Raw genomic sequence first — 13,777 nt, 5'->3', positions numbered from 1 at the left:
TTTCTTCCAGTCAACCTAATACATACCTAATAATACAAACATAATATAATAAAAAAGATCTATATAAATTATATTAGTTGTTGTGACAGCATTATAGTCCAAATTATGATTATAAGGTTTTTTTAAAATGATGATAATGGATTAGAAACCCCGCCTGCACTAACGGTATACGCTAGCGGGATAGGTGAGAATGAAAAGGCAAGTTGTTTTTTTATGGATGATAATGAAATGGTTATTCCGCCTTCGCTATACTATATCTAGTAAATTTAACATTAGAATATTCTTAACTACTCTCTAGTACAGTGATTCTCACCCTTTTTTTTATTGCGGCACATTTTTAACGGTTTCAAAATTTGGCGGCACACAAAGAAACAGATAAAAATTATTTACTCACTACAACACACTGCATAAATAGTTTATGACAAAAATTTTAAATATATGCAAAATTTGGCGGCGCACTTTTAAAATTTGGCGGCACACAAAAGTGCCGCGGCACAGTGTTCGAGAATCACTGCTCTAGTAATTAGTCCGCGTTACTGAGACATGTTGATTCACCAGTTTAAATATCCTATACTAACAATTATAATTCATTTATTGTCATGGAAGTGACACGGTAGGGATAGGAATATACTACACACAACTCGACTATTTTGAATCACCTAGTTGTTATTTGATATTATCTACATAAAAATTTGAACATAAACCGACAAACAGAAGGTGTAATCGCACAATGTAATCTATACACACAATTTTCCATTTCACGAGAGTGAATAATAGTGGTAACTGTCGCTTAACGGCTAGAACAGCACTTTGAATATCATAGAGTTTGGGTACCTCTGTTCTATTCGTGTTTCTTTAGTGAAGCAGTTGTGTTTGTATAACTGTGCTTCGATTTGAAGGGTGGGATATGGCAGTGACTTTACAGGGTACAGAGGTACACTTAATCTTCAGGCATCATAGGCACGTATGGGGGCTATCATGGGCGAAACAGTATATTCTGTTATGTCTATTGTACTGTTCATGTCTATAGGCGACGGTTACCACTTTTGATCAGGTGGGCCGTCAGTTTGCCATTTTAAGTTGTATAAAAAAATGCTTATGGATCACCGTAATTAATAGTAGTAAAATATATATATAAATACAAAAGAAGAGGAAGAATAAAAATAAAGGTGTGATAGAAAATATATGTTTTGTTGGTATGACAAATGAGGCGACTGAATCAATTAAAATGGTGGATGTTACATAAGAAAGGGTATAGGGTCAAATGGTGTGGACAGGCTGATAAACAATGATGATATTTCTTAAAATGATAAAATTATGCAATTGTACAATAAAGCGGATTATTTAATATACTCGTACACATAAGGGGTACATGTACAGGTTTGCAAAATACGATTTCACGCCGCCATCGTGGGCGGTAAACGGCCTTGCTCACACAACTGGCACTTAGCTACCACCTACAGATGCGAACACGAAGATGCAATGGACTTTATAGTCCGAGGAGAAAGGAATTCTTTTACGGATAAAACTGGCCACTTTAAATTCACCGCGAAGGTCGAATTATGTATTTCGAATGAATTGTAACTGAAAATGAAGTCTTTTAATTTTTTAATTTGACTACGTTTGTGGTCAGTTTGTGGTGATTATTACATGCGATTGTGAGTGTACCAACTTGTTCGTTACATTAGTCAAATTATTTATTGTATAATACTGTTGTTTGGCCATTTTAATTTGAATTATTACATCGGTACTTGTATATGAATACGTTAGACATTCCATGGCGACCCTTAATTAACACAACATTTTAAAATGAAACCATTTCAAGTTGGTACACTAATCTTTATTAACTTATAATACATGATTGTAGGCCAACCAATTAATCATATCGTGTGAATCAGGAATTTCAAATTATACACGCATACCAATCTTATAATATAAATCAAACTAATAATATCTATTTTATGAGAAACTATAATAAAGTTAAGAAGTAACGCCCACAAAAAAAATGATTTTATAATGCATTATTAATAAAATCTCAGGTCTTTTTCATTTTAAAATAACAGCAATGTATTGCAAGGTCGTTATATGTAAACAAATTGAAAGTGAATAATTGTAACTTATTCATAAACATACTGGTGTAAATTTAGATGACAGGTGAATGAGATACAACGATATAATACCAACACAACACTTGCCCACGCATCTGTCTGTAACTGTAAATGTGAGCAAAAAACTTTAGATGAGTACCCTATGGAATGAAATTCACTATTCGATTTGGCTTGACATGTTGCTATTGATAAATTATTTTCTTTTTAAATAACTACAGATTCGAGTAAATATAAAGTAAATTTAGAGATTACATAGCGATCTACAGAAAGAAAGGGCACATGTCAAATATATATATATATATATATATATATATATATATATATATATATATATATATATATATATATATATATATATATATATATATATATATATATATATATATATATATATATATATATATATATATATATATATATATATATATATATATATATATATATATATATATATATATATATATATATATATATATATATATATAAATTTATACAATTTCCTTCACTTTTACCTTGTTATAAACTTGTATTGCTTTTCACAACGTTTTGCTATGTAACCATAATGTTAATAAGCTCATAACGTAGTTTTCTGTAAGTAATTTTAAAATCGTTGAAAGTATTTCTTTTATTTATCCTTTTCGAACAAAAATCAAATCTTTCGTCTTTATAATATCAGTTGTAAATAGAAAAAGCTTCTAGTCGAGTAAAAAAGTAACATTAGATCCGACTTTCATTGTTTAATAATATCGGATATTAGCTTTCACCAGCAACTTCGTCCTCGTATTCAGAACTGGTCGAGATAATAAGTAGCCTTGAGTCTCCTCCATTTCATATAGTAAGTGTATACCAAATTTCATAGCGATTGGTTAAGCCATTATGGCTTTATACGGCAACAAACAAACAAACTCACTAACACATTTAATATTATTTGTAAGGATTATCAAATATACAAGCGCTCGTAGTGTATAAAAAATATACTCTAATTGAAAACCTCATTATTTTGTTCCGTCGGTGAAACCTATGAACCACTTTACTTACTTCTCTGCAGCGATTGGAATTTACAATCAGTATATAAATAAACATGGTTTATTTGACACTTACGCCCTTTGTGATAATAAATTTACCGTGAGCATATTTTATAGTCGCTGTTGAGAGCTACACAAAGTTATAACTTTGCAGGTGATATAGATAGATTTTGACTAAGCCAATTCTGACTCGTTTGTGTTTCTGCCGTGAAGCAACTGTGCTTGATGGCTGTGTCAGTTTGAAGGTTATTTTAATGGAAGATAATGAAATGCTAACCCAGCCCGCACTAACAGTATACTCTAGCGGGGCACCGGTGAGGGATGATAAGTGAGAATGAAAGACAGTTAGCCCATAGTGATAAATAGACCAGATGTCAATAATTCTTGTTGGATCCATTATAATGGGCTAACTGACCTGATTTCATCTTCACTTATCACCACTCATTGGTGTCGCGCCAGTGTATATATACTAATATCGCAGAATCATCTACCTTCGGGTGGGCTGTTAGCTTGTTTGCCATTTTTTGTGTAGCTTAACAAAAAAAGTCAGCGCTGTCATTTCTATCACTGGCGTTATAGTAAAGTCTAAAATTAATTTTAGAAAGCCGACGAATATATTAAATTGGATAAAATTTTAATAAGTCCCGTTAATTCATAATAATTTACATATTCATATATATATATTATCTATACACATAAATGTCGTCCCACACGAAAAATTATATGTTTCTTAGTCATGTTACTTAATTTGCATCATTCTAGGGCCATGGTAACATTTTGCCCACCATAAATTTGTTATCATCAAAGCAAATGGCTATACTGCGCCATCACAAGGATTCCAGTCTACCAAATATGTGGTATTTCACTGTGAGCTAGGTCGTTGACCTTAAACGTACAGTGTTGAGGGCAGGGAAGAGGAAAGCGCGAATTTAAATATTATATTATATATTAAATAAATATGCTTTCAACTATTAAACCTTAATAGTTGAAAGCATTTGTCTACTGTTGCCGTTGTGATGGACATAACATCGATCGTATTTAAATAATATAATCTATATATTAAGACGTAAAGTAAAAACTTTGTGCCCCTTTCTCGAAAAATGCGCGGAGGAGCGAGCATAAAATTTCGCACACTTATAACTTATATAGTGAAGGAGTGCAGAATTTTTTTAATTATGCATAAAATTTCATTAAATTAATAAAAGAAAATGTATATTAACTGATACATGCATATATACTTTTTGGTTTATATGGTGGAAAATAAATTGATAATATTTATCTTTAATATTATTTGTCTATAGTCTTTTTTTTTTTATACAACTTAGAATGGCAAACAAGCTGACGGCCCACCTGATGGAAAGTGGTAACCGTCGCCTATAGACATGAGCAGTACCATGGACATAACAGAGTATACTGTTTCGCCCATGATACCCCCATGCATTGCCATTCCTGAGGACTCAGGTGTTATTCCTCCGTACCCAGTAAATTCACGCCATATCCCACCCTTCAAACCGAAACACAGCCATGCAAACACAACTGCTTCACGGTTGAAACACGAATGGGACAGAGGTACCCAAGCAATCGACTTTTGTACAAAGTCTCCCTCTGGTCTTACTGAATGTCAAACATAATCATAATAAATTCATTTATTACAATGTATGTTATGGTTAAATTTCGACCACTGGGTAACAACTAGTAATAATAAAAACAAGTGTCTTGAGAATTACACAAATTGCGCGATCCTCAAGTTAGGGTGCCCTGTGTTGTTAAGGACCAGGCAATGAACATCTGGGAGCACAACCCAGAACACCCAGGCCGTAGTCAAAAAGTTCATTTGCTAAATTAGCACGACTGGGTTCCGGAGCCGGAATCTCATTTACCCTAAGCACTAATGCCTATCACTGCACTACGGAGGTCGTCAATCTAGCATCATTATTCATTCATTCATTCATTCATTCATTCATTCATTCATTCATTCATTATTTTGATATATGATATTGTCGTTTATAGATCGAGTATATTTTTATTAGAATTTCAAAAACATGGTTTTTTATTCTTGAAATTCTGTTTGATTAAAAAAAAATCATCATTATTCTATCAAAGACGATAAAAATATTAAAAATTAAAGATTATAATATTGTCTATTAAGGTTGAAGTATTTATAACATTTTTCAACAGAACTTCAAAAATAAGGTTTTTTTATTTTTTATATTAAAAATTTGAGTATTCATGATTCAATTTGGCTGTTTATAAAATACTAGCTTTTACTCGCGACTTCATCCGCGTGACTGGGATATGTTTATTGTCCGGAATAAAGAGTAGCCTTCTACATCCCGTATACAACGTTTATACCAAATTTCATAGTAATTATTTGTAAGTGTTTGTTGTCTTTTTATGGTGACAAGTAATTTTATAACAATTATAAATTTAATTCCAACAAGTGCGGACAATCGAAACAACTTTATTAAGAACTTTCATCAAACGTTGCCGGCCCTTTTGTGACCGCTCAAGCAGCAAGAGTCGTGATGGCGCGTTGCCCTGTCGATTTGCGCAGGTCATTGGTACCGAACTCTTAGTTTCAACAGCTCTTGGCGTGTGATAGCGTTACTACTGTAACGGTACGGCTTAGCTCACCGACTCTCTATATCTACCATAGCGCAAACCATAGCCAATCCATCTGTGGATTTAAATATGTAGGTACTTGTTATATTTTGCTAATTTACAATCGACTTCAAAAACAAGGTTTTAATTGTATTTTTATTATGTTTGTTAACTCAGAACTTCGTTGTTTAAAAACCGATTTAGATTTTTTTATCTAAAAGAATGTACTATTAGAATGGTTCCATAGAAATTTTATCAACATCGGATAAGTGGATTAGATTTTAAATCAGAACAACCAGTCTTGTTTTGGAAAATTTGGTAATTTCTTTTGAAGCAATATTTACTCGTCAGGCCTTACTGATATATTACATGTGAAAGTAAGTTTGTTTGTTTGTTACCTTGTAATACCTTAATGTAAACCGTTACCAAATTTCATAGCGATTGGTTTTAAACAATCCTAATGAAACTTGATACACACGTATTTATATGGTGAAGGATTTAGGTTACTTTTTATCGCGGATAATGTATAATGTCCTGGTCACGCAAACGAAGTCGTGAGTAAAAGCTAGTAGTTTATTACTTTATTCTACATTCTAAGCTCTAAGTTGCTGAGTAAATTATGAAATGGACTATGCACGGAGTGTCATCAGACAACAGAATCTTGTATAATAACAAGCATATCCATTTATGTTATTTAATTGTTTATTAATAAATCATGAATAATCTTTTGTATTGTTAAAATTTATTATGTTAAAATTATAATTTGTTACTAGGTCTCTTGCACTATATTATACTACTTTCAGAAACTATATTATAAAGAGGAAAGATTTGATTGTTTGTTTGTAATGGATAAACTCATAAACTACTACTATAAAAAGGTAAAAATAAAAATAGATAATTTTGTATTGGTATCGCTACTTCGGATTAATTATAATAGATGGCGTTGTAGGTAACATAAAGTTCACAGGGTCATCTAGTGTGTACAATAATAATTTATATGCTCTCAACTTTAAATAGATATATTCACGGCAAGTCCGTTACGGTGTCGGCACAGTTTCTTATAATCAGTATATGTATAACCAGTAGCGGGCTATTACATTTTCTCGCCTAAAATTAGAGTCTGCTGTAGTAACCGGTAGACCTTGACAAAAGGAAATTATCCAATTTACATTTACTTTATAGAGTGCACTGTGAGTACACAGCACACGTAGACTAGTCAGAGGTGAAAGTGGCCCACTTGTGGTATAAGTGTTTGTTTTTATTTAACATTTTATGTACAATACTACGGCAGTGAGAAATGTATTGTGCCGGCGCATTGTGTGGAAATAGCATTACAAGTATTGACGAGCAGTGACGACGTATCGTCGTTTAAGTACTAACATTGCCTAAGTCATTTTTTTACAGTTTTCAACCGACTTCTGAGTTAGACATTCGAGATTCTAAGCCTTATGCTAGAAAAAGAAAAAATAAGTACAGTACAAAGAAAAATATAGAAACAATACGAAATTAAAACGACAAAGACGTGTATTTTGATATTTGTTTTTGAAGAAACAGACGTAAAGATTCTAAGTTATCGAGGTTTTACTTAAATTTATATATTGTTACTATTAGATTTATATGTAAATATGTACATAATCTGTTGCTTATATTTTTTTATACGACTTGAACGGCACACAAGCTGTTATTTATTATTTAATTTTGATATTTTTCGGAAAAGGGACATAATAAGGCCAGTCAATAATATAATATCATTTTATTGTAGCTATTTCATTATTTAATTACTAAAATATTGTAAAACAGTGTAAAAATTTCTATGATTTAGTATTTATTTGCGAATATAAAATATGGAATTTTGGATATATAATAAGTTTATATATCTAAATAATAATTACAAACAAGACCACGGAATGTTAATCTGTCTAATTGAGTTACTTTCTCAGTTTGCCACGAAAGGGAAATCCTATTTGCAAGCGAAAGTTGGGCCGCCTGTTTTCCATAAATGTATGAACTTCACGGTTGTATTTATGTTAGTGGTAAAAACCCTTCATTCAAAGCAACATGGCAATAACTTTTGCTTTTTCATTCTGTGTATACAATTCATATAAATTTTTGTAATTCAATGATGTAATTTAATGTCATTAAATGATTTGAAATATTTTACAAGCGATTAAAAAAAAGAAGGAAGTTGTCAGTTGTTTTTTATACTTATTTCGTAAATCACCTCATAATTCCATTAGTTCTGAACTGATTTGGATTTTTTTTTATCTGAAAGGATATCCTTATAGGTTGTGTCCATAGAACATTTATCAAAACAAAATCTTTAATTATTTATATACCTATTCGCGTATATTTCTACCGTTGTTAGCAATCCTTTCAGTATATTTATATTAGCCTCTAAGATATTATATAATTTGTGAGTCAATATAGATATCTCTGTAACTATATGTCTATATAATTTTCAATTTTTTGACCGCATAATTGCATTTCTGTTTCTGTTCAAAGGTTGACATGGAGATAATGCTATATAGCATTGAGTCCACCTTTTATACCAAACATTTTCTGTAATGTGGTCAACAAAGAAATAAAAATAAATAAATAAGATATAGCTGGTACTTACCATAGGTCGTTTCCAGACGAAGTGAAATGCCGGTCTTTGGAAGTAAAAAATGGAGTTCGTTTCAGCCGGGAATTCAGGATCCTCCCACAGTTCATTTTTGTTTGAACACGTCGCCTTGATGATCTCGTAACTCATCCTGTAATCAATAGCTTCGATTAAATCTTACGAATTTTTACACGCGACTTCGTTCGTGGTCTGCTCCTTGATCCATCCTATCATCATAAAAATTGGCATACTATGTGTATGCCAATTTTTACAAGGATAACCATTTTCAATATTATATTTAGTTTTATTAATATTAAATTTTAACTAGTTTTCATTGTAAAATATTAAACTTTAACTAGTGATAATATTTTATTTATTGCACTTTTCAAATAAATAAATTTATTTATTTAAGGTAAACAGAGAGCTCTAACAATATGTAATTACACACTTAAATAATTATTTAACAGCCACCAAAGTGTGCACAAATGTATAATACAAATGAAGGAAACACAAAATTAAACAATACTATTGAAAACTACAGCAACATTGTCAATGTTAAAGTTGAGATGTTAACAAAGCTATTCGCAACACATTATTTGAGAATAATACCTACATATAACTTTTAAAAAAGATTTAAAAAAATAAAATTTGAAAATAAATTGAAATTAAAAAAAGGAACAAAATTACAAAAAAAAAATACCACAATTTTACACCCGAATTGGTTTATTACTAAAATGTTTATGCATTATAATATGAAAATTAACGATTTGTAGACAAAATAAATAGTTTTGGTTCATAATTGGACTTGATGGAGTCTCATATAAGGATATTGTCATTACGTATGCTAGACTTAATTAGTTACTTTTTGGGATGTTGGTATAATTAGCGAGGCCATTAAAGATTAAAATGATTACAATATTACATATATATATATATATATATATATATATATATATATATATATATATATATATATATATATATATATATATTTTTATTTATACATAATTTTCGACCTAGGAATTTAGTACGATGGTTTCCAAGATTCACTCCTAGAGATCTTTTACAATTCTAATAATCCTTTTTCTACTTATTACAATTTACACAATCCACATTAATAACAATGCCTTCCCCCTCAGTGAATATTATTAGGCGATGATGAAAGTAGGTCAACTGAATTATCTTGACCAATCCACCAGGATTAAGTACGATAGCTAGGTAAGCTTATAAGGGGACCGTGTGGAGATCGATCTAATAGGTTATATTGCTAGCAACTACAACCAGTCCTCGTTATTAACAATCAGGTGCTGGTAACAGTAGGATATGTATCTTTTTATATATAGCAGTACTTATGGAGATAATGTAATGTTAGGTAATGTAAGAAATAACAGTTTACTTTTTTAATAGTTTTTTAATATGAGTTTATAGACCACAACCTCACCTGATAATAAGTGACAAATGTGGTCAAAAACCGCGTTTTCATCAGACTTATGACATGCATTGCTACATGTACTTATATTATAAAGCAATTGTTGACGTGCTAAGTGTATAAGCCTTGTCCGTGTAGTGTAGATTCTATATTAATTTACATGGATATTTAGTATAATATAGAAGTATCCTGTATGCAATACTAAATAACGTTTGGTCTTGTTAATGTTAAGTCTTGAAATTATTTAAAAGTCGCTCAAAACTCGACCTTGAAAGAACTTCTTGAAGTTATGTAGAATAATAATTCAAACATCTTTAGAAAATACCTTATCAATGTCGAGTATCTGTTATAAATATATCAAAATCTGTGCCAGCGAAATCATATATTATTGTCAGAAGTAAAAATGTAGAGTAATTTAAAATTGTCTTCCACAAAAGATAAAGGTTCTTTGAAAATCTTGAAAAAAAAAAAAAACAAGAATTGCTTGTGATCAATACAATAAACAGTAGATAGTCGAATAGACAAGCGCCACTTTTTTCGAAGGGCGATTAGTTACATCCATTGTTAAGTTATCAAGTTGTGTGATCGCGTTACATTTTGAATAATGACTTGGTGAATTTTTTCGCATGTCTGTTATAAACATTCGATAAAGTTGTGCGTTCGTTGATGTCTTTAATACGTATTGACAGTCGCTGAAGCGTTTTTGAGACTTTTTATTACTACTATGAGACTGGGAAAGAAGCAATTTAAAAAGTTAAATACTTTTTTAATTGTTTCTGCCTCAAGTATGCCTGTATTGAATCAATTACTATTTTTTTATTAGATACTTTTTAATTGTTTCTGCCCACAAATATGTCTACTTAGTCTGTTTAAATCAATTACTGTTTTTTATAAAACACTTTTTAATTGTTTCTGCCCCCAAATATGTCTACTTAGTCTGTACTAAATCAATTACTGTTTTTTATAAAACACTTTTTTATTGTTTCTGTCCCCAAATATGTCTACTTAGTCTGTACTAAATCAATTACTGTTTTTTATAAAACACTTTTTAATTGTTTCTGCCCCCAAATATATCTACTTAGTCTGTACTAAATCAATTACTGTTTTTTATAAAACACTTTTTTATTGTTTCTGTCCCCAAATATGTCTACTTAGTCTGTACTAAATCAATTACTGTTTTTTATAAAACACTTTTTTATTGTTTCTGTCCCCAAATATGTCTACTTAGTCTGTACTAAATCAATTACTGTTTTTTATAAAACACTTTTTAATTGTTTCTGCCCCAAATATATCTACTTAGTCTGTACTAAATCAATTACTGTTTTTTATAAAACACTTTTTTATTGTTTCTGTCCCCAAATATGTCTACTTAGTCTGTACTAAATCAATTACTGTTTTTTATAAAACACTTTTTAATTGTTTCTGCCCCCAAATATATCTACTTAGTCTGCACTAAATCAATTACTGTTTTTTATAAAACACTTTTTAATTGTTTTTGCTCTCAAATATGTCTACTTAGTCTGTACTAAATCAATTACTGTTTTTTATAAAACACTTTTTTATTGTTTCTGTCCCCAAATATGTCTACTTAGTCTGTACTAAATCAATTACTGTTTTTTATAAAACACTTTTTAATTGTTTCTGCCCCCAAATATGTCTACTTAGTCTGTACTAAATCAATTACTGTTTTTTATAAAACACTTTTTTATTGTTTCTGCCCCCAAATATGTTTACTTAGTCTGTACTAAATCAATTACTGTTTTTTATAAAACACTTTTTTATTGTTTCTGTCCCCAAATATGTCTACTTAGTCTGTACTAAATCAATTACTGTTTTTTATAAAACACTTTTTAATTGTTTCTGCCCCCAAATATGTCTACTTAGTCTGTACTAAATCAATTACTGTTTTTTATAAAACACTTTTTTATTGTTTCTGTCCCCAAATATGTCTACTTAGTCTGTACTAAATCAATTACTGTTTTTTATAAAACACTTTTTAATTGTTTTTGCTCTCAAATATGTCTACTTAGTCTGTACTAAATCAATTACTGTTTTTTATAAAACACTTTTTAATTGTTTCTGCCCCCAAATATATCTACTTAGTCTGCACTAAATCAATTACTGTTTTTTATAAAACACTTTTTAATTGTTTTTGCTCTCAAATATGTCTACTTAGTCTGTACTAAATCAATTACTGTTTTTTATAAAACACTTTTTAATTGTTTCTGCCCCCAAATATATCTACTTAGTCTGCACTAAATCAATTACTGTTTTTTATAAAACACTTTTTAATTGTTTTTGCTCTCAAATATGTCAACTTAGTCTGTACTAAATCAATTACTGTTTTTTATAAAACACTTTTTAATTGTTTCTGCCCCCAAATATATCTACTTAGTCTGCACTAAATCAATTACTGTTTTTTATAAAACACTTTTTAATTGTTTTTGCTCTCAAATATGTCTACTTAGTCTGTACTAAATCAATTACTGTTTTTTATAAAACACTTTTTGTTTCTGCCCCCAAATATGTCTACTTAGTCTGTATTAAATCAATTACTGTTTTTTATAAAACACTTTTTAATTGTTTCTGCCCCAAATAAAATATGTCTACTTAGTCTGTACTAAATCAATTATTATTTTTTATTAAATACTTTTTTAATTGTTTCTGCCCTCAAATATGTCTACTTAGTCTGTATTAAATCAATCACTGTTTTTTTATAAAACACTTTTTAATTGTTTCTGCCCCAAATATATCTACTTAGTTTGTATTAAACCAATAACTATTTTAGTGTACATCCAGGTTTGAATCTGAACTAAATTAGAAATGCTATTATTTATAATTGCTTTGACCAGAAATCGAACTGGCACATGTGAAGGGAAGAGGAAGATCGTTGCTAGAAACGGTACTTATTAGATTGGATGCCACGAGGTTCTTTCTTGCTATATTTGTCACAGAAGTGATTTGACTTAATCTTCAATATCTTTCACTGGTACCGTCAGCGTATGCCAATAGCTAAACAGATATTTATTTTAAAAAAATACAAGCTACAGATCGTTAGATATTAGATACAATTAGACAGTATCTGATGCAACATAATAATAATTATTGTTTTACGATCATACATCAAAGGAAATTGTATGGTGTAATTTATATAGATATAGACCTGTAGGCAAAAAGAGATAATAAAGTCATTGCCCTAGCTATGCGCACTAACCAAGACAACGCGTCATTATGCCGTTTAAGCCGCACGCACACACGCTTGCAATTAATTTGTGTTATTAATTATTAGATAATTATGTAAGCGATTGAGCGTCTCTTAATTACGTTCATTTTCCTTTTATCTATGTTTTATTTTTAATTCACTTCAAAATAGAAGAAGGTTCTTCTATTTAATATAATTCTTTTTTTTTTTATACAACTTAGAATGGCAAACAAGCTGACGGCCCACCTGATAGAAAATGGTAACCGTCACCTATAGACATGAGCAGTACCATGGACATAACAGAGTATACTGTTACGCCCATGATACCTCCCATGTGTTGCCATTCCTGAGGACTCAGGTGTTATTCCTCTGTACCCAGTAAATTAACGTTATATCCCACCCTTCAAACCGAAACACAGCCATGCAAACACAGCTGCTTCACGGTTGAAACACGAATGGGACAGAGGTACCCAAGCAATCGACTTTTGTACAAAGTCTCCTCTGGTCTTTATTGTACAGTAAAGTCTTAAATTATGGGATACAGAGTTCTTAAGATAAGAATGAGTACAATAGCGGGCTTATCTCAAAAAAAGGTATTTTTTCTAGTCAATTTTTGAATCATCATCATACCAGCCTTTAACTGTCCACTGTTGGACATAAGCCTCTCCCTTGAAGAGTTTTCCCACGCTTGGCAGTCGGAATGACAATCGCAGTTAGGCTTTTACAAATATTTTAAGAGTAACGCTGCTGCCCATTCCTCGTCTCTCTTAGTAACCTCTTACTACACCCATGGCAAAGGAAGGGGTGGCC

At 30.7% G+C, this 13,777-nt stretch overlaps 1 protein-coding gene across 3 annotated transcripts in view; it reads right to left on the bottom strand.

The window, feature by feature from the left end:
- The window catches only part of LOC113519870 (calpain-C), a 49,430-nt gene that overhangs the window by 27,789 nt on the left and 7,864 nt on the right, over positions 1–13,777 (bottom strand). For all 3 annotated transcript variants that reach the window (XM_031911641.2, XM_031911642.2, XM_026905087.3), the window contains exon 2: positions 8,352–8,487. In XM_031911641.2, the coding sequence (XP_031767501.2) occupies positions 8,352–8,486 (135 nt within the window). In that variant the 5' untranslated portion in view covers position 8,487. The remainder of the gene's footprint in view (positions 1–8,351; positions 8,488–13,777) is intronic.

This window comes from Galleria mellonella, unplaced genomic scaffold, assembly GCF_026898425.1.
Source record: "Galleria mellonella isolate WM207_F2 unplaced genomic scaffold, CSIRO_AGI_GalMel_v1 utg28, whole genome shotgun sequence".
NCBI classification, from domain to species: Eukaryota; Metazoa; Arthropoda; class Insecta; order Lepidoptera; family Pyralidae; genus Galleria; species Galleria mellonella.
Note: the sequence above shows the minus strand (reverse complement) of the source record. Positions and strands in the feature narration are given on the sequence as shown.